Here is a 22,603-nt window from a genome sequence, read left to right on the forward strand (position 1 = left end):
CCTGTATATGGCGATAATTTAAAGGGGCTGATTAATGTATAGCCTGAGCAGGGACTTTTGGATTGCTGACCAGCCATGCAGCTGACAGAGAATATTTCTTCTAACCTACCCTAAGTAATTACGGCAACCCTGATGCTCACTTCTACTTTATGATTGTCATGAAAAGCAAGAATAGTTTTGGATCAAAAAGTGTAATTTACAGTAATTGGGTATTAATTGTTTAGCAGGAAATTTGACTATCATGGGGAAATACAATTACTGTAGTATAATCGACCAGCATATGCAGGAAATGCAGTTATTTCTCTTCAGACTGGGATTAGGAGAATTTATGCAGTGCAGACACTTTTTGTAGTAGGCAGAAGCTGATCAGGACTGTTCTGGAGACCGTCTGAACTATGTTTAGAGCTAATTGTGGGCCTGTTATAAGATGATCCTGTGCAGGGGCAGCACAGTGATGCAGTGGGTAGCACTGCAGCTTCATGGCACCAAGGTCCCGGGTTCAATCCCGGATCTGCGTCACTGACCATGTGGGGTTTGCACATTCTCCCCGTGTTTGCGAGAGTTTCGCCCTCACAACCCAAAGATATGCAGACTAGGTGGATCGGCCACGCTAAATTGCCCCTTAATTGAATAAATGAATTGGGTACTCGAAAAAAAAATGTTTCAACAAAGAAAAGATTGTGTTGTTCTTCTGGTCTCTGGTACTGTTGAAAACATTCACTGCTCAATAAATCATAAAAATTCAAACGATCATCAATTGGTCACATTCAAATCCTAATAAATTGGTCTGTAGATTATTGTGGGCTGCCTGTGACTTCTGCACTAATCTGTAGGTTTTTTTTCAATACACAGATAATGGCCCAGCGGCATCGAGAACTCCTGAGTCAACACCAGAGGCAGATGGTGCAACGAGCCATGATTATGCGACAGCAGCAGCAACAAGGCTTCAGCCCTCCACCCAATGTAACTGCTCCGACTGGCATGGAAGGTGCTATGGGAGGGCCTCAGATAACCCCAGCATCACCACAGCAATTCACCTATCATCCAAATTATGGTATGTGATTCAAGATGGCAAAGTTTTGCCTTTCAATTGTACCTCATCTCAGAATCTTTTGTCGTTTGCCCTCCTTGTTCCTCTCCAGCTCCCTCCCTGTATTTTGCAGCTTAATGTTGGACATTCTAGTATCAGATATCCACGGAATAATGAATATGTGGGAAATCAGATTGGTTAGAAGATTTCGGTACTTCAAATCTGACAGCTCAGACACTCATTTTCTCAGCTCCATTAGTGGCTGTGCCTTCTGCTGTTTAGGCTCGTAAGATTTAGAATCCACTCCTTTGCTCCTCTTTGTTTTAAGTTATTCCTTAAAACCTACTTCTGATCGGGTTTTGGATGTCTGTGTTAATATCCGTGACTCCGTGTCAGATTTGCCTGATAACACTGTGAAGTGCCTCGTGACATTTTACTGTGTTAAAAGCACTGTATAAGTGCGATCTGTTGGTGAAGTTAGTCTGTATGTCTTATTCTTAAACAGTTTATAAACCTTGCTGGTGTCATGCCTACTGTGAGTAATTTCAGTGGAAATATTTTCAATATGATTTGTAAAATTAATTATCTTTGACAACTGACAGATTTACTGTCCTAAAATACTCTTTGCTAATTTTTAAATCTTTCACCGATTTACCACAACAGATATTTCCGGTATAATTTTATTTTTCTCAATTGGTTTTACCTTTTCTTTGGCATGGAAAGTGTATTTATTTGAACAATGCTTTGATAGAATCATAGAATTTACAGCGCAGAAGGAGGCCATTCGGCCCATCGAGTCTGCACTAGCTCTTGGAAAGAGTACCCTACCCAAGCCTCCACCCTAACCCCGTAACCCAGCAACCCCACCCAACCTTTTTGGATACTAAGGGCAATTTAGCATGGCTAATCCACTTTACCCACACATCTTTGGACTGTGGGAGGAAACCAGAGCACCCGGAGGAAACCCACGCGCACACACGGAGAACGTGCAGACTCCGCACAGGCAATCGCTTAGGGAATCTAACCTGGAACCCTGGAGCTGTGAAGCCAATGTGCTAACCACTATGCTACTGTGCTGCCCTGTTCCGCTTTCATTCCTCCTCCTTAAACATCCCTTCAATCACTTCAATTGTTTGGTTAGTTTAGCTTCATTTTCTTCCCAGTCCCTTTTCCCACATTGTTGACCATGTTTCAGTTAATAACTGTAGGAACTTTATAATGTTTAATCTCTGATTAAGGAATGCCTGGAGTGGAATATTTTAGCAAGTTACTTAGTAAATTATAGGCAATATAATCTTGATTTTCACATTACCTCACAGAAGTCTAGTGATGAATCTTCAGCCATTAAGAGCAGCCAGGGCATTAGATGAGATACTGCAACTAGCATTGGCGTCTCTCTTCAAGTGGGGAAAAATCCACCTGGTCTCTCATTATTGATCATTTTTCAGCAATCTCCTACTGTAAATTGTGCTTATTTGGGAAAAACTGAATCCATCTCGGTGGTGATCTCTGCACACCCCCCACCTCTAGTCAACTAGCCTGTGACAAGATACATGAGGATTACCATTGCCTGAGGAATGTTACTCTAGTCAGAGTTAGCATGGAGAAGACTCCAGGAAAAAAAATGAAATCTGTCAATTTTATGCTAGAAATACAATGATGCATCCTTGCTCGGTGGTGTTTTTAAATGACAAGTTGATAATTTTAAAAAGTCATTTAAAACTTGACCTAATTTATTTTGGTGGTGGTTGGTTGTATGAGTTGCATTATTGTGGATTAACTGTAGCTTTCTTTGTACAGGGATGAATCAACAACCTGATCCAACTTTTGGCAGGGCTCCCAGCCCCCATAATGCACTCATGTCAAGAATGGGGCTTTCACAGAATCCCATGATGCAGCACCCACAGGCAGCTTCTGTCTACCAAACAGCCACTGACATGAAGGGCTGGTCCACAGGAAGCATGGGTGGAAATAGGTATGCAATAACGGAGCTGCTATTAGTTCATGCGCATGAGCTCTGAGGAACTATTAGGTCTTTTCCACCTTGAAAAAATGTATCACCGGGAACCTTACACCGCAATGTTGGTTCCAACCGGATAGTATGTTATTTACACTGCCAGCCTGGAAAATCCATCCAAGGTCTGTCTGTATGTGCTTGCAGAACTGTTCTCCCAGCAGCTAAATTTTAAATGTGTAGGTGTTCTATATGTGTGGATGGAAGCATCTTCATTGAATGTCATTTATATTTATGACTATTAGATTTTTTAAAAAAGTCTACATAGCCAAGGGATTCTTTGATTAATCTTTAAAACTGCTTTGACTGCACTGGAATAACACTTCATGCAACCGAAGCTATGCAAGATTACTCCTTTTCTTATGAGTTTCATACTACCTCTCTTCGGTGTTGAGTTAAGACCAGGCTTGAAAAATGTACTGCAACTTCAGCGTGGCTTTGAAGCAGAAACCACTTTGCCTTTTTGCTGGATGTAGTTTGAATATAGGCTAATGCTTAATAGTGTAGAGATAATAAAGCTAAAACAATATTTATGAGAAATGCCAAAGCAACCAGCTGTGAAGGACTGACATCAGTAAAGTATTCCTTTGTGTAAAAGGTGGTCAAAAGCTGAAACAGTAGTTAGTGGCAGCATATCGGGTTCTCCTCCGAAATTGCCAAATGTTGTAATGTGAAGAGGTCGGGCTGGTATTTGGAAAGATGAAATCAAAAGTGTTGAAAGAAGGCTCTCTTTATATGAACTTACTTTGTTATGCACAGTTTAATTCTTTGAATAGTGTACTGTGCCCAGATTGAGGTTGCAAAGGAATATGTGAGTTTATTGTATTGATTTTTGTGTTTGTCTTTTACAGTACATTTCCACAGCAATCTCCACAGCAATTCGGGCAACAGACAAATGCCAGCACGTACAACAGTTTGATGAATATGAATGCCAACATGCCAGTGAATGCCGGTGGCACTAGTATGGGTCAGATGCCAGGGCAAATTGGCATGACTCCAATGTCTGTGTCAGGGATGTCAGCCATGGGTCCAGAACAGGTAGGACTACGCATTTTTTATTTTTAAAAAAAAAAAGGAACTTTGACCTTGTAGAAAGATTTTCATGATTTTGCTATGTTCCAAAGCTCTTCACAACTGATGCAGTAGTGTGGTCACTGTTGTAATGTAAGAACGTAAGCAGGGATAGGTCTTGAGCCTTCAGTGGTTGACCCTCTGCTTCAACTTCACTTTCCAATCCTGTTCTTTACCCCTTGACTTTCCCTCAGTACCTAAAACTCTGTTGATCTCCGTCTCAGATATTCTCAATGACTGATCATCGGCAAACCCTCTGGGCTAGAGAATTTCAAAGATTCACAACTCTCTGCATGAATGAACTTCTCCCCAACCCATTTCTAAATGGCCAGTCCCTTCTCCTGAGAATATGATCCCTCGTTCTAAAGTCTCCTGCCAGGGAAACGGCTCTTGCCATCAATTTTGTCAATATGTCAAACAATTTTATGCCTTTCACCGCTCCGTCTTCTAAATTCCATAGACATGGGCCTATTCTAATCAATCACTCTTCATAGGAAAGGTCTCATTCCAGGAAATGATCTTGCAAAACTTTGGTCCACTCCCTCTGAGGCAAGTATAGCCGTGCTTAGGTAAGGGGATCAAACCATACAGAGTGGGGGAGATTCTCAGGGGCTACTAGCCCCAGGTGGGAATCGCAATGATGGTTGATTCGGGTTTGAACGCCAAAAGAGGATTCTTGCCAGGCGCCAAAGCCATTGCACGTCTCCCAGCCTGTCCTGCCGGCCCCGATCCGGTTATCACCAGAACAGGCGAGAACATGCTAACTCCCCATTTATATTCATTGGGTAGCACAGTGGCTAGCACTGCTGCCTCACAGCGCCAGGGACCAGGGTTCAATCCTGACTTCAGATGACTGTGTGGAGTTTGCACATTCTCCCCATGTCTGTGTGGGTTTTCTCCAGGTGCTCCGGTTTCCTCCCACAATCCAAAGACATGCGGGTTAGGTGGATTGGTCGCGCTAAATTGGCCCTTGGTGTCCAATGGTTAGGTGGGGTTACGAGGATGGAGGGGGGGCGTGGGATTGGGACTAGGTGGGGTGCTCTTTCAGAGGGTCGGTATAGACTCGATGGGCTGAATGGCCTCCTTCTGCACTGTGGAGATTCTATGATTTGAATGTAATTATCAGGCAGGAAACGCAATGGACTTGTCTCCTGGGATGCTCCACTGCCCCCCCCCCCCCACACACACACACACCCACACCCAGGCAGGAGTCCCACAGGCGTGAATTAGTGCAGGTCCTGACATGCGGGGACTTGGTGCCTTGGACTGTGAGAAGGGACAAGGGGGTGAGTACCCTCTCTATACTTACATCGTGTCGAGGGGCCCAGTGGAGATGTTGGTCTGGGGGGCTTGGGCTTGGCTGGGATGGGGGTCATATGGCAGGTCTTCCCTCTAGCTTTGAAAACTGTTCGATTGTCTTTCAGCATGTCGAGCTGTAGTTAAAAGCCTTCCCATTTTAGCCCTCTGTAACCATTTGATGTCTCTCCCAGCATGTTAATATCAATAATCTGTCAGATGAAGGTGAAGTCTTCCCTTAAATCTGTTGGAAACCTTTCAAATGCTTTTTTAACAGTCAATTTCATTCCCCTTAAAATTTTCAAGCCTCTGGATATGTTGAGAAACCTAAAAGTTTTCAACTGTATTGTTTACGTTCAGTTTCATGTCCCATTACCTTTTACAAGACTCTTGATTGACAGGTTCAATCTATTTGGTCTCTGGGTCTGTACTCGTTAGAAGGATGAGAGGGGATCTTATTGAAACGTACAAGGTACTGTGAGGTCTGGATAGAGTGGACGTGGAGAGGATGTTTCCACTTATAGAAAAAACTGGAACCAGAGGACACCACCTTAGATTAAAGGGATGATCCTTTGAAACAGAGATGAGGAGGAATTGTTTCAACCAGAAGGTGGTGAATCCGTGGAACTCTTTGCCCCAGAAGGCTGTGGAGGCCAATTCACTGAGTGTCTTTAAGACAGAGCTAGATAGGTTCTTGATTAATAAGGGGATCAGGGGTTATGGGGAGAAGGCAGGAGAATGGGGATGAGAACATATCAGTCACGATTGAATGGCGGAGCCAAGTGGCCTAATTCTGCTCCTGTGTCTTATGGTCTTATTTCAAAGGCGGGATTAGCTTTGTTTTTATAGCTTTTCACATTTGTTATGCGCCAGGGTTTAGAGAACCCCAAAGTGCATCATGGAGTTCACCTGACCCACAACTTTTAATAGATTGTGGTTTGGGGAGTGCACGTCCAACTCTACAGGTGTGGTACAGCAGAAATGGAAAAGTATTTTTTAAAGCAAAACAATGTTTATTCTATGAACTCAAGTTAACCTTTTTAAAACATAGTGAACATCTTGGCAATCATTAATTCAAATACAATCCCCAAGGACTACAACACTAAGTAATCCTTTAAACTTTCCTTTAACACCCATAAGACTTTAAAAAAAAAAACTTTTAACAAAAGCACGTCGGGTTAAAGTCACTACTGAGAGCAGTTATTAGTTTTAAATCACCAAAGGATCGATTTACAGTTTTGGATTACAGAGAGAGACTCATACACCTTCTGGCTATGACTGCAGCTATCCAGCTCTGAAAATGAAACAATACACAACCTGCAGCAAACAGCCTAAAACGAAAGTAAATAGATGACAGACAGACCAGCTCCACCCACTCTCTGACATCACTGCAGTAATAAACACGCATTTCTTAAAGGTACTCTCACTACAAATATTTATATACACACCCATTTATAAACACCCATTACTTAGAGTTAACATGAGTTAACATGATGTGGAGATGTCGACGTTGGACTGGGGTGAGCACAGTATGAAGTCTTACAACACCAGGTTAAAGTCCAACAGGTTTGTTTCGATGTCACTAGCTTTCGGAGCGCTGCTCCTTCCTCAGGTGAATGAAGAGGTATGTTCCAGAAACACATATATAGACAAATTCAAAGATGCCAAACAATGCTTGGAATGCGACCATTAGCAGGTGATTAAATCTTTACAGATCCAGAGATGGGGTAACCCCAGGTTAAAGAGGTGTGAATTACATCAAGCCAGGACAGTTGGTAGGATTTCGCAGGCCAGATGGTGGGGGATGAATGTAATGTGACATGAATCCCAGGTCCCAGTTGAGGCCGCGCTCATGTGTGCGGAACTTGGCTATAAGTTTCTGCTCGGCGATTCTGCGTTGTTGCGCGTCCTGAAGGCCGCCTTGGAGAATGCTTACCCGGAGATCAGAGGCTGAATGCCCTTGACTGCTGAAGTGTTCTCCGACTGGAAGGGAACATTCCTGCCTGGTGATTGTTGCGCGATGTCCGTTCATTCGTTGTCGCAGCGTCTGCATGGTCTCGCCAATGTACCACGCTTCGGGACATCCTTTCCTGCAGCGTATGAGGTAGACAACGTTGGCCGAGTCGCACGAGTACGTACCGCATACCTGGTGGGTGGTGTTCTCACGTGTAATAGTGGTATCCATGTCAATGATCTGGCACGTCTTGCAGAGATTGCCATGGCAGGGTTGTGTGGTGTCGTGGTCACTGTTCTGAAGACTGGGTAGTTTGCTGCAAACAATGGTTCGTTTGAGATTGCGCGGTTGTTTGAAGGCAAGTAGTGGGGGTGTGGGGATGACCTTGGCAAGATGTTCATCGTCATCAATGGCGTGTTGAAGGTTGTGAAGAAGATGACGTAGTTTCTCCGCTCCGGGGAAGTACTGGACGACGAAGGGTATTCTGTCGGTTGTGTCCCATGTTTGTCTTCTGAGGAGGTCGGTGCGGTTTTTCGCTGTGGCACGTTGGAACTGTCGATCATTCACCTGAGGAAGGAGCAGCGCTCCGAAAGCTAGTGACATCGAAACAAACCTGTTGGACTTTAACCTGGTGTTGTAAGACTTCGTAATGAGTTAACATGACATAGTCCATTAACTCTGAAGTGCTTCTCTCTAACTGCAGTTATTTTAAAGAGGCCGTTTCTTTGTTCTGAAGAGCTTCCTAGAAAAAGCAGGTGCGAGGGCAGCCCTCAGACAGAGCACCTGCTCTTTCTATGAAGCTCTTCAGAAGCCTTCATCTGACAGATCATTGCTATTGACATGCTGGGAGAGACATCAAAGGCTTCCAACACTTGGGAGGTGAAACTTTAAATTACAACTTGACATGCTGAAAGATCGTTTATTGATTTTCAAAGCCACACAGAAGATCTGCCACACGACCCGCAACGTGGATAGACCCCTGACCTGAGCTGCCCCCCCCCCCCCGACTTCCACCTCCCCTGAAGAACCATCCTTGGCGCCCTGGAGGTAAGTGTAAAGAGGATGCTCAGCCTCTTGCCCCCCCTCCCCTTTGGAATCAATGTTGAAGGCTAGCACTGCTAAGAGGGGGAGATCTAGGGGGAGGGGCCTGAAGGGGGCATTTGGAAATCCCATGTTGGGGTGTCGCTCACTTGCCGGAGGGGGGGCGAGGACTGGAATATTAATCTGAGATCGGGGGACCCTTTAAAATGGGTTCTATCTCTGAGGAGCGGGACCCGTCCATGAGTTTAAGCCCCGCCCTCAAGGCCAGTGCAAAACCCGCCTCGCTCCAAAAACGTGTTTTAAAGTGCCATCAAATAGCACCTCAGCAGCACTGCCAGTGTCAGCAGGAAGCACTCCAGTTTTCCCACTGGCGGCAGCACTTAGAATCAAATCGGGAGAATCATGCCCAGTATTCTAGGTGTAGAATCACCAAAGCCTCGTATAATTCCAATAAGGCTTCCTGATTCTTATAATTTCTTTGCAATAAAGTAACATTTACTTTCCTAATTACTTTTTTGCTTATCCAAATATACTGTATCTTTGGTTTTCCTTTATCTACTCTGCTATTTATACCCTCAACAGGTGTAGGAAAATGCAACAGCCAATTTCAACATACTGCATTAAAGTGTTCTTCTTCAATCTCTCTCCCCCATCCCAGTATCTCTTACTCAAAATCTTAAATCTGTGTCCCCTGGTCCTTTAATAATAATAATCGCTTATTGCACAAGTGGGCTTCAATAAAGTTACTGTGAAAAGCCCCTCGTCGCCACATTCCGGCGCTTGTTCGGGGAGGCCAGTACAGGAATTGAACCCGCGCTGCTGGCCTTGTTCTGCATTGCAAGCCAGCTGTTTAGCCCACTGTGCTAAACTAGCCCCTGGTATCATTAACTAATTTTTCTTTGTCAATCTTATCCAAAACTTTTAGAATTTTATTCACCTCTTATCAGATCTGCCCTCAATCTCGTTTGACCCAGGAGCAGCTCCAGATCTGCAACCTAATCATGTTGTTTTAAGGAGGGTGTCTGATATGGAAATAGACATGCTGCTGAGATATAACAGTGTTCTGATGTGATTGTTGGTCACAGTTGTTTCATTTCTGAGCTTGACAACTCACATTTTACTGATTGTTAAAATACACGGGGAGAAACTATAGGCTGGTAAGCGTGGCAAACATGTTATCGGGGAAAAGCGGGGTAAGTTGGACTGCATGCCTGATCTTCCTCTATCTAAATTGGAAGGGCTTGATTCTGTCATTAAAGCAGAATTACATTGTGTTCTCCAACTCAGACACCCCTCTTGCTGATTCACAAAAGTTAATTGTGTAAGCCACTTGATTCAATTGTGTAGATTTTATGTTGAACTAGACTGGGGTAAATGTCAGACTCTCAAAAATGTTCTTAATTCCCTTCCTTTTCTCACCTTTCCCTGATACAGAAATATTGCTGACAACTCAGGACGGCTGATCATCAATCCAAAAATGGTTAATTTGGGTCCACATGGCTTTTGAGAGCAATGCACTGTGAGAATATACAACAAAGACACTTACACAGATGGAAATGGTGCCACCTTGTGTGCTGATGAGGATTGGTGCAGCCCAAATAGAATCACTGTGCCAGCCTGCTAAGTTGTACATTTCTTAACAAAAGAGAACTGTTTCTCTGTTTCTATTAGATGTGTTTGATTTTTGAAAAAGAAGACTCTTGGCAGCAGTACATCGCTGGGTCGAAAACCCGAATCGTTTAGGATTTGCTTTGGTTTTTAATTGTCCTTTACGGTCATCTGGTTGCTACCTTTTCCCTTGCCAAATCTTGCATCTACTTTAGTGCAGTACCGAGCCTTGTTTTATTTGTTTTGGCAGGATTGTAAAATGCCACTTGTCATGTGATCATCACATTTACAAACATTTGAAGGGAAGAAAAAGGTGACTGCTAAGTGTCAGCATAGGACAGTGTGCTTGTTGATGCACTTTAGAGAGGGTTGAAGTAGTCAAGGATCGCTGCAGTGTTTCATGATCAGTATAATCATATCTGCACATTAGCAAATTCTTATTTTTGGTTTTCAAATCATCTTTGTGTTGAATATCCCATTGGTATTTTGCAGTGGAACATAACTGTATGACCAACCTCCAACTTTTAAAATCTGCGATTGCAATGCCAAGCAATAATTTTCTTTATTTTAAAATATTGCAGATAAAATTTCATATGGGGTATATTTAAGTGCGTGCTGTTCACTCAAAGCAAGGTACTGCAGCATAAAACTCCCGGAAGCTGGTTCCTGTGAATATATCTTGTAAATAATGAATACAATATTATATTATATATACACTTTTATAGATCACATTTTCTGATTTTTTTTTTTTTTTTTTTTTTGCACAGCATTGGTGAGGCTAAATATTTGACAGATTCTTATTTCTGTACATTTTGCCTTTCAGCACCAGTTCAAGTTGTCAGTCCTATTTGCACCAGACCTTGACAATTGAGCCAATCTGTAAAAAATGTGCAAAATCTTTAGATTGTTCCGTGTCGATCGCCCAGATTTTAATCTTGTGCTGCCAATCTACCTTTTAACTTTCTAAAAGTTTTTTTTCTCTTTTTCTCCCCCCCCCCCCCCCCCATTCCCTCCTCTCCCCATCATTTTCTTTATAAGAAAAGGTGCTTCTGAAAAGTGCAACTGCATCAATCTTACCTGAAAAATCAAAGCTTAAATTGGTCAAACAGTAACCAATCAAAAGTTTGAAAAATGATTTGTTTCTCACGAGTGTTCTCACTAGTAGTTTATATTGAGACAGAATTGCCCATGAAGTGCTGCTTGGCCATCCTCACCTCTGTGAGAGGACGAGAGGGGTCGCCTGTAAATTGCTGAGCAATAACTCATAGTGTCTATGTTATGGTGATGGACGATGTAAGGATCCTTATGAAGACATAAATTTGGCATTCCATTACTTCTACAAATATAGGGGGATGGAATGAGATTTGCATCATTAAAGATGAGATTCAATTCTGGTGACAGATTTCAAGTGATATTGCATTAAACATCAGCTTACGTTACATGGTTGTACTCCAAAGGAATAATATTCTACCTAACTTCCCTATTTTGAGTGTAAATTATTGATTCTGAGTGAGCAACGGTCTGTGATGACTTGACGAATGAGTGACAGGACTGAATATTATGCAATTCATAATGATGGTGTTTAATTCAATAGACAACATTTTTATGTTTAACTGTAAAACTAAATTTTGATTGCTTTTGATTTTTTGTGGGTAATGATATACTGGGATGGGTTGGGATTTTTTTGCAAAAGGATGAAAATTCTGCTCAGATTGATCTGGAAGTAACTGCTACCAGTTAATGCCACTGATTTCAGGATGTTTTCAGATTACTTGATTGCAGTGTCTTTTCCAAAGTTTGTCAGAGATATTAAAGTAATACTGTAGGTGAGCAAAGCCAATTGAACGATAGATTTTCGACTGACATAGAAGCATAAAAGTAACATGCTCATCATCACAGGGAAGTGGAATCATTTTGCACATCTAAGCTAGTTTGTAGTTCTTATTCCATAAATGCCGATTGTTCTAGTTAATGCGAGTTCCTTTTTTCCTTCTACCTTCCCTGTTTGCTGCTGTTGCTTATATTTCTTTCTACTCGAATATTGTTTGATTTGCTGGAGTTTATAGTGTTTCACAAGGTTGGACACGTCTGCTGGTGCATTTTTTGATCAGAAAAAGGATGTACCCCAAGACCACACAAAATCATGACTATCATTTTAATGCAAAATTAGTTACTGCCACCGAGAACTTCTTTTTCCCCCAAAAGGATACAGCAATTTAAATGGAGACTTCTTTCCCCCCTAATGACTGAAGTCAAATGTTCAGATGTTACAGAAATCTATGCAACAATTCAACTGGAATGTAAGGTTTCTGTGCTGCTAATGCAGTTTGAGTCGGGCCACAACTGCACTTCTGCCTCTAGACTTGATATTTTTAAAATCAATATATACAATGTTACTGGAACTACCGTAGATAAAGACAATGTCAAGCCTGGTGAACTTTGTTATTGTAACTTGCATTTGTAGACAAGCAAGTGCTGGATGAGTGGAATAGAAAAATTGCTGCTCTTGGCAGCTTTTTTGAATATTATCTAGAATTGAACCTACTTTAGTTGAAGCAATGGGTATGTTTTGTGCAACTAATGGCCTGAGGCCTTGTCTGATCATATTGATCACTTAACATAGTTTAAAAGAAAACAACGAGTTGCTGTCAACAGCAGCAGATACATTCCACATCGACTGAATATTCTTTTTGTGACCCCTCCCCTCCCTCCCCACCCAACCCCATGAGAAACAAAGCAAACATTTAATTTAATTTTAATGTATTACTGACTGCATATTGACTGTTCTTAAACCGAAAGAAGCTTTGCTTTATTAGGAAAGGCTTAAGTGGTAACATCTGATTTTTAGCTTTAGAAGCATCCCTTTGTGACGCTGCTTAATACGTTTAGTTTTTTTTTAATGATTTGAAAGCTGTCTAGAAGCATAGATGCAGACGACCTCTTTCAGCCATTAATTGCTACACACTGGGCAGACATTTGGCAGCCATTGCCTGGTGCTCCCTGGTGTGCAAATGAGCCAAAACAAAATTTGTCCATCTGAAGCCAACCATGCATAGATGGAGCTGGGCAATCCATTAAACAGAGACATTACAGTTCAGCTGTTGCCTGGCCAAGTTGAAAAACGAAAAATGGCCAAGTGCCTATTGTTTCTACTCCGTTGGAAATAGTCATGAAAAAGATGATTTTCTTTATTGGAGTGGGGAATCGTAACTTGCCTTATTTGTACATGGGTAGTTCAGAGTGGATGTTTTCAGGATTGAAAGCTTAATTATGGTAAACACAGACAACCTTTTACTGTGGGTGGGCTGAGGTGAGGAGGGAAGACAGCAGTTACTTTGGTTGATAAGTGATGAAAACACTCAGGTTTGCTGCACATCTAGACTGAGGTTAAAACAAACCAAAAAAGAAACAAACAACTAAATTATCCTGATAGTGTAGGGGATCATGGTGATAATCCAGTAACCTGACATTAGTGTCAAGAACCATATGGAAAACTATATATTTCATTTATATTCAGCTGCACTTTTCTGTATCCTGAGGAGGCAGTAGATAGTAAAAATGCTATACCTGTACTCAGTGAAGAGTGTCCTTATGAATATAACCAATTAAAGTGTATATTTTATTCACCATTATTTTATAATTTCCGCATTTCTTTCCCTGTTAAATCTAGGCATAAAACTATAGCTGATTTCCAGGTTTGCTGTACTGAAACTCATAATATTGCGGCCATTAAGCGGGATTTATTCCCTGTATAAAATGTTCAGGTCTCAAACCACAGCCCAATGTATGAGCATTCCTCACTGGCAAAGAATGCCCAGTTCCAGCTGGTGACCTGGTACCTGGAGCGATGTGCGTATTTTATTTTCAACAGAAAGACGAATTGCAGGGCTATCTGTCTGACTCCAGAATTTATTTCTTTTGTACTGGATCATGGTGCGTGGCTCAGGTTAAATTGCTTGCATCCCAGCAGAGAAGGTTATTAGTTAGATCGGGTTCCCAAGTTACGAAAATTAGTTGATTTTTACACTATTTTTTAAGAAAGGGCTTTTTGGAAGCAGTATGAGATGCTTGCATTTGATGTAAGTTTCTGCAGCTAATTGCTACAAACTGACTTAAAAATATTGTAATGGTAAGTTCTAATAAAGGGTTTTGGACAGAGCTATTTATAAAGGGTACAAACATGAATTAACTGCTGATTGTCTCAACTCGATCCCTTTTTTTTTCTTAAGGGTGAGCAATATTTACAAAAGATCAGTGCACAAACTCCTCTTTGTTGCTTCAGAGAGTGGAAAATGCCCATGTTCCCAAGAGTGCAAGCTATCGATATTCTGACTTGCTCATGAGATGTAATGTCAGCCTCACCCCAGGATGCAGCAGTATTTTGAGTCCTTGATACCTCAGCCAGTGCATCTGGCGAATAATGAAACATGCCGACCAGAATGGCTCCAGGTTTGAACTTTTATCAGGTAGGGAGGGGCTGAGGGGAAAAAAGGCACACTGCAATTGTTCTTGATGACTCGAGTTTGGGAGGAAAAAACTGACACACATTCTCACTTTTGATCCTCCTGGAGTTTGTCTATAGATGGATATTGGGGCACGGTTGAGCTAGAAGCCAGCTAGGATCAAATAGCCTGATGAGGTACACTCTGTAGGATTGCAGATGAGTAATGGTTGCAAGGATCAGATGTGAACAATACTCCACCCTTGAGTCAGCACTTCTCGAAGGAAGAACTGAGAAAAGCTTTTTCCATGGAACTGACATTATGTATTTTAACGACGGTTTTATGCGACTCTGGTTTCATTTCAAGTGAAACGTGAGTAACAGTGTCTGCCAATTGGCGTCATTCTTTGAGTCTGAACACTGACCGTATTAATGTCCACAACGGATTTTTGGAAACTAAAAGGGCTAGGCTGCACCTCCAATCTCCAGATTTTCTTATTAGCTCTTCTCTCTCTCTCTCTCTCTCACCGCCCCCCCCCCCCCCCCCCGCTTCCCTGACAGCAAGTGACCATTTTACCTAATAATGCTTCACATCACAATGAGTTCAGAGCACTGCGAATAATTTGGAATTATATTTTAATGCAGAAAATGATTGTTTCGAATTCCTATACAATAATTATGTGTGATCTGAACTGGGTGCTCTTGGAAGTTTGGGATTTCTAGGTAAAATGTGTGAGATTAGACTATAGATTTTTGATTTGTTCTCATTTGTAGATTGCATACTGCTATAGTAATCTGATATCATGTATATTCAAGCTCTTTCCTTACTGATAACACCAAATTGTACATTACTATGGTTAATGTATAGGTTTACCCAGTGGAGCAAACTATTTATTATTTAAAAAGGAATAATTCAATGCAGGTATTATAATGAGTCACTTTTTTTCTTTCTATTTTTCCCATTAGCCTCAATCTAATTTTTGTGTTTTTAATTTTATGTATCAGGTTTTGTTGGTGGTAGACACCGGTTTAAAAAAAAAACTTAAAATAATAAAATTAATAAATTTATCATGCTGTAAGAGCAATATTTGAAAGGCCAACTGGAGGAGACCTACAGTATTGAAGAGTAGTGAGGATTTAATTTAGTTCGGTCTAAAGATAGCTAATATTGCTATTTGTATCCCACATGTTACATTTCCTGCAAAGCAAGTATAATAAAAAATTTGTTTAAAAAACACAAAATAATTAAAAAAGATAAGGTTGTTAGCAGATATTGCTTTTACTGATTTATTTGCCTCTTGATGTTAATGTTGTAAATAAAGATTTCTATTTAAAATGTCTTTGCCGATTTGTAACTGTATCTTGCTATTCTGCTGTTTGGAAACAGATGTTGTAAGAAAGCATTCTGTAAAAGTTGTACATTAAATACACATAAGCCATGTCTGAATAAATTTTCATGATATTAAAGTGTGTGAATGTGAATGTTAAAAGAAACCTAAAGTTGTATCACGTTGTGTATCATTTTATTTAGTGTTAATGGTTTAGATAATTATTTAACACATTGTTTGGTCAGAAAGAAAGGTGGTCCCTGATGAAATCAAATGCTAGAAATATCCAGCAGGTCAGGCAGCATCTGGGGAGAAAGAAACGGGAGGCCCAAAATGTCCTGCTTCCCCCAGCATCGCATTTAAGGGGAATCCCTCTGAGGTTCCTACGTAAGAGTTTACCTGGCAGTTGCCCAGAAGCGCAAACTTCCACTGGACAATTGCGCTGGGTTGGGAACCATCCAACAGAAACGATTTAAATCACTTACTTCATATAGTTCTACCAGTCTTACCCTGATAGTTACTCTGAAAGGGTTAGAGGAAAAGAAATCACTCTTAACTATTTAAAGCACAGACATCGTATGCACATGACCTCTTCCATCACCCCTGCAGACTGACCACCTCTGCATCCCCCACCACCCCCGACTGACTCCCTCTCTGTTCCGAATACCCCCCTGCCCCCACCCATTGTCTGCACTTACCTTTTAATTGTCCCTTTAAAGACCTCCTGTATAGCAGCGGGTGTTGTAAAAAGGGTGCGTTTCTTACACCTCTATGCTCCAGTTACTCCACACCAACGCAGCCAGGGGTGCGCTTCGCTACTCCTGTCTCACTCGGCCTGAGTGAGGAAGGTTGGGTGAGAGGGCTTTGGAATCCCAGCATGGGATGAGTCCATCGCGAATGGTACTCCGGTGGAGATTGCCACTCTGAGGAAGTTACCGACCAGAATTCATGTTTTGGGTTTGTGACCTTTCATCAGAACAGGAAAAAGTGAAAAATGCAATAGGTTTGAACAAGTGAAAGGCAGATGGTAGCTGGGGGAAAAGTACAAAAGGAAAGACCTGTTGTGACAAAAACGGTCTGTGATAGACTTGCAGTGATTGAGGAGTGAACCAAATAGAAAGTCCTTTTGGAATGCTGAAAGGGAGGGGGTGAGGCAAGATGTGTTTGGCGTGCCATTACACTGGAGATAACGGAAATGGTAGAAGATGGTCCGTTGAATGCATTGGATCATCAGGAAGATGTGACAGGGAGAAATTGAGTGGACATGGTGTGAGGAAGCAGTAGCTATGGGAGTTGGTGGGTTTGTAGTGAATATTTGTTGATAGTTGACCTTCCGAAACGGAGACTGAGAAGTCAGGGAAGAGATGTTGGAGATGGATTGAGAAGGTGTGAAATTGGCAGCAAAGATAATGACATTTCCCAGTTCAGGGGGAGAGCAGGAAACCATACCAGTGCAGTCATCAAAGTACAGGGGAAAATGACAAACGGGTGAATAGGACGGTTCCACATAAAAGCTGCATTGTCTTAGCAATGCACCAAATAGCACCGTATGATCAGATAATATCAACATAGGAAATGGATCAAAAATAGACCTGAATTAGAGTTTCTTGAGCATGTAACTGCTCAGGTAGTTAAAGGAGAATCAGTAGATGTAGTATACCTGAATTTGCAAAAGGCATCCAATATGGTGCCACACAAAAGGTTGATAGGCAAGATATGGAATATGGGAAATATTTTGGCATGATTAATGGACAGGAAGCAGGGTAGCCATAAAAGTGGCACATTCAAGTTGGCAGGCTGTGACTTGTTAAGTATTGCAAGGATCACCGCTGGGCCTCAGCTATTTGCAATCTACATTAATGACATTTACAAAGAGACGGAAAGTAATCTCTCCGTTTGCTGATGATGCTAACCTAGATGAACAGGTAAGGTGTGGGAAGGAGACAGAGGCTACGATCGGTTAAGTAAGTGGGGAATAACATACCAGATGGAGTTTCATGTGGGGAAGTGGAAGGTTATTAATTTTGATTGTAGGAATAGAAAATACTTTCAAAAAGGCATGGAACTTGTAAATGTTAATGTTCAGAGACACTTGGGTATGCTCTTACAAGGAACAAAGTTAGCAACAAGTAATTGGGAAGATGCGTGGCATGCTAGCATTTATTGCGAGGAAATTGGGAGTACAGGAATAATGAAGCCTTGCTACAATTGTGCAGGGCTTTGGTGAAACCACATGTGCGTTGCTTTTGTGTCTTCATATTTAAGAAGGATATACTTCCATCGGTGGGGAAACAGCACAGATTCATTCGATAGGTTCCTGGGATCATAGAATCCCTATATAATCCAGGCGGTAAAGAAGGCTAATGGTATGTTGGCCTTCATTGCAAGAGGTTTTGAGTATAAAAGTGGGGATGTGTTGCTGCAATTGTACAGGGCCTTGGTGAAGCCACACTTGGGAGTATTGTGTGCAGTTTTGGTCTCCTTCTCTGAGGAAGTATGTTCTTGTTCTCGAGGGACTGCAGCAAAGGTTTACTGGACTGATTCCAGGAGTGGCAGGACTGTCATATGAGGCGAGATTAACTAGATTGGGATTGTTTTCGCTGGAGTTCAGAAGAATGAGGGGGGATCTCATAGAGACTTATAAAATTCTTACAGGACTAGACAGGGTAGATGCAGGGAAGATGTTACCATTGATGGGTGTGCCCAGAACCAGGGGTCACAGCCTGACGATTCAGGGTAAACCATTTCGGACAGATAAGGAGACATTTCTTCACACAAAGTGGTGAGCCTGTGGAATTCATTGCCACAGGAAGTAGGTGATGCTAAAACTTTGAATATATTCAAGAGGTGGCTGGATATAGCACTTGGGGAGAATAGGATCAAAGGCTATGGGGAGAAAGCAGGCTTAGGCTATTGAGTTGGATGATCAGCCATGATCGTGATGAATGGCGCAGCAGGCTCGAAGGGACAAAAGGCCACCTGCTCCTATCTTCTATGTATCCATGTATAGTGCAGAAGGAGGTCATTTGACCCATTGAGTCCACATCAATTCTCTGACAAAACATCCTACCTAGGATCAATTCCCCACCCAGAGGAAACCCACACAGACATGGAGAACATGCAAACTTTCACTGGCAGTCACCCAAGGCTGGAATTGAACCTGGGATATGGTGGAGCTAACCACTGTGCTACCATGCTGCCCAGGGGATGAGAGGGTTGTCTGTACTAAGATGAGGGCATGAGTAAATTGTGCCTATATTATCTGATGTTCAAATGAAGGAGAGGTGATTTCATGGAATCAAAGGATTCTGAAAGGACTTGACGAGGTAAACACTGAAATATTTCCACTGGCTGGGGAATGTGAAACGGTGGCAAAATCCTAGTATAAGGGTTAGGTCTGAGATGGGAACCTTTTGACTCAAAAGGATTACGAATCTTTGGAATTTTCCCTAGAATGTTGTGGATACTCCAGCATTGAATATATTAGATTCGCTAGAGTTTTGATCTCAGGGAATCGAGGGATATGGAGAGTGAGTGGCAAAATGCAATTGATACCCGAGACTAGCCATGAACGTACAGAATGGCAGAGCAGGATCGATGGGTCATATGGTCTACTCCTATCTTGTGTTCTTGTACATAACACCAAAGGCATAACTAGGATGCATGCAGATATCCTTAGCAATACCTTTTATTTGGAGAAAGTGAGTGGAGGTAAAAAGTAATTTTTTTTTTAGTTCAGCCACGAAGAGGAGCATGGATGGAGATTGGTTAGACCTCTGATCATGGAAACAATGGGAAGCCCTCGGACCATCCTGGTGGAGACATAAGCATGCTTTTTCTTTTTTGGGGGACATGTAGAGTGAATGACTGTAAGATAAATGCAGAGATCTATAGGAAGTAACGGAAATGGGAGTAACGGGCATAGGTAAACTGAGAATAAAAGGGGTGGTAGAGTCCTATGGGAACTTGGGGAGAAAAAGAAGAGCAGCTGAGGTAGAAGTGATTACCCTTGACATCAAGGCAGGTTTGGCATTGAGGAGCCCAAGTAAATTCAAAGGGAATCCTCTCTCACACACATTCATTCTCTCTCACACACAGTCATCCTCTCGCACGCATATTCACCCTCACTCTCATTCATCCTCTCGCACACACATTCATCCTCTCTCGCGCGCGCACACATTCATCCTCGTGCGCGCACACACATTCATCCTCACGCGCGCGCGCACACACATTCATCCTCACGCACACACACATTCATCCTCTCACGCACACACATTCATCCTCTCTCAAACACACACACACACAAACACACACGCATTCATCCTCTCATTCACACACTCATTGTCTCACACACAATTTACAGTGCAGAAGGAGGCCACTCGGCCCAATGAGTGTGCACTGGCACTTGGATAGAGCACCCTATTTTAGCCCAGGCCTCCACCCTATTCCCGCAACCCAGTAACCCCACCTAACCTTTTGGAAACTAAGGGGCAATTTAGCATAGCCATTCCACCTAACCTGCCATCTTTGGACTGTGGGAGGAAACCGGAGCACCCGGAGGAAACACCGGGAGGAGGTGCAAACTCCACAGACGGTCACCCAAGGCCCGAATTGAACCCGGGCCCCTGGAGCTGTGAGGCAAAAGTGCTAACCCCTGTGCCACCGTGCCGCCCATCAAGTGAAGTTAAATTTGTTAATGTTTTTATATGAGCCAAAAAGTAACAACTTTTGTAGAAATGATCAAGACCTTTAGGAAAGACAGCCAGGTCATGCAAATTGAGACAAGAATCAGGATAAAAAAACTGAATTCAAACAATGGACAGGAATGCGAGGGAGATGTGATGCCTGGTCAGCCTTCAGCAATGGCTAAGAGATTGAATCAGATGCATAACTCATGAAAAAGTGCTTGTTTTTTTTTTTATAAACAAACTTTATTAAAACAATAGAAAAGAAAGCAATATTTAAATTGTTACTTCACATTTCAAACGCTAACCGATTACATGCAGTTTCTTAACCTTTAACATGAGCTCCCATCAAACAACACTTTGCATGAAAATATAGATCTCATTCCACTTACACATACAGGCAAAGGCAACACTTGCATTTAGGAAACAATCTTTCTTCCATTCATTCAGAACCCTTTTCCAAAATCGTGTCTCTGTTGCTTTCTTCATGACCACTCCTCTCCCATCCGTCCAGCCCTTCAAACAAAGGGCCTCCTTTGGGGTGTCCAGACTGGAACTTATCAATTGTAATTTGGACTGCATGATTGCCCCCCCCCCCCCCCCCCCCATTTACACAAAAGACCAGAGCTATGCCATTCACCACCTTCCATTGATGACAAATGGGTCATCTGCCTCTATAATACGACAATGGCTGATCATGCTGGAATGTCCCGAGTGATAATGCAACTCTGGTGAATCACCTTATGCATTCCTTGACGAGTTTAAGTCTGAATGGGACCATGTGATGAAGCCATGTGTGAGCGTATCCCTCTGAATCTGCTGCCAGCAGTCTTTTCAACCCCTAAATTGCCTGCTACCTCTGGACCCAAGTTCCTAATATCTCCCTAACATGATGGAGAGGGAGAGAGACAGACTATTTAAGAATGGAAGAGCAGGGTGATACTGGTTTTGTAGCTGAGCAATAGTACAGCAAGCCAAGTGGCAATGTCTTCCTAAAAATACTCTTTGATTTAACTTTTAATAATAAAAATAACACAGCCCATAGATTATTTTTCTGAGGTTTGGCCATTGTAAATCTTGAGCCCTTTATAAAGTTGATCTGGGGCATTTCACGTCAGTCACATCACAAGATGGACTTGGTGTCAATGGCAACAGATTTCATCGAAGGTAAAGCTTTTACAGTTTAAAAAATGTCGGCATTTTGGATGGAAGTATGCGGCATGAATGTACAGGAAGGGGAATGCTTTGGATTGAATGAAAAGCTCTTCCGACCCCGCTATTGTTCCCCCTTAATGGTGGCACCGGTCAGAAGAATTTCATGATTCTTTTAAAAGTTGGTTTCCTCCTCATCGCTGTCTTGCATCTCCCAACGAGGTGCCTCAGCTGTTCTGTAATTCGCCATTGCGAGAGTTGCTGGTTCGGTCGCAGGTTGTTCTTCAGTTCTTTCGTTTCTCCTCCATCGCTGTGAGATGCGGCCTACTCCACCTTGCTCAGCACAGACCCTCTCCCAGGAGCCCCCCTCTGAGGGTCCAGCTGGGATTACGGATTGTCTATTGCCGTCTTTTCCACATTTCTTTAAAATCTTCTGATACAAGTAACTGATTCTTTCTTCTTCCTGCTTCTGGAAAAACGAGGCTGCAATTCTTCTGCGTATGCGGACTGCATAGGCATCCAGTGCTGCCATGAAATAAGTAACAATATACATACCACCGACAAAACATATTACCTGCAAATCCGGAGGAACTGGCTTCTTTACACAGTCAGTGGGTATCAGGTCGTAACTCCAGGGGAGCCTTTTGTTAATGTCCATTATTGTTTTTTTTATCTTAAAATTAGTATTCCCACCGAAGAAACCCAGTGCGTCGTCTTTAAACTTTTCAATGCCTGCAATTTCAGGGATGTCCATTTCTATCTGAAAGAAAAATGTTGCAATTCTCCTATTAGCTGGTATCTAGACACAAGAATCACTGAACTTGCAGATTTGAACTTTAGAAGGACCTGCTAGAACTAGGGGGCGTAGCCTCAAAATAAGGGGCAGCAGGTTTAGGATTGAGTTGAGCAGGAACTTCTTCACCCAAAGGATTGTGAATCTGTGGAATTCCCTGCCTAGTGAAGCAGTTGAGGCTACCTTGTTG

General features: G+C 42.3%; 2 protein-coding genes across 8 annotated transcripts in view; one reads left to right on the forward strand and one right to left on the reverse strand.

Moving 5' to 3' along the window:
* LOC140428543 (nuclear receptor coactivator 3-like) overlaps positions 1–15,949 on the forward strand; it is a 326,952-nt gene extending 311,003 nt beyond the window's left edge. For all 7 annotated transcript variants that reach the window (XM_072515140.1, XM_072515137.1, XM_072515136.1 and 4 more), the window contains 4 exons: positions 853–1,054; positions 2,831–3,005; positions 3,896–4,082; positions 9,841–15,949. In XM_072515140.1, the coding sequence (XP_072371241.1) occupies positions 853–1,054; positions 2,831–3,005; positions 3,896–4,082; positions 9,841–9,852 (576 nt within the window). In that variant the 3' untranslated portion in view covers positions 9,853–15,949. The remainder of the gene's footprint in view (positions 1–852; positions 1,055–2,830; positions 3,006–3,895; positions 4,083–9,840) is intronic.
* Positions 15,950–21,081: 5,132 nt separating this feature from the next.
* The window catches only part of ocstamp (osteoclast stimulatory transmembrane protein), a 30,928-nt gene continuing 29,406 nt past the window's right edge, over positions 21,082–22,603 (reverse strand). The window contains exon 3 of the mRNA XM_072515144.1: positions 21,082–22,380. Coding sequence (XP_072371245.1) covers positions 21,796–22,380 — 585 coding nt within the window. The 3' untranslated portion in view covers positions 21,082–21,795. The remainder of the gene's footprint in view (positions 22,381–22,603) is intronic.

The sequence above is a fragment of the Scyliorhinus torazame genome, chromosome 8 (assembly GCF_047496885.1).
Source record: "Scyliorhinus torazame isolate Kashiwa2021f chromosome 8, sScyTor2.1, whole genome shotgun sequence".
NCBI classification, from domain to species: Eukaryota; Metazoa; Chordata; class Chondrichthyes; order Carcharhiniformes; family Scyliorhinidae; genus Scyliorhinus; species Scyliorhinus torazame.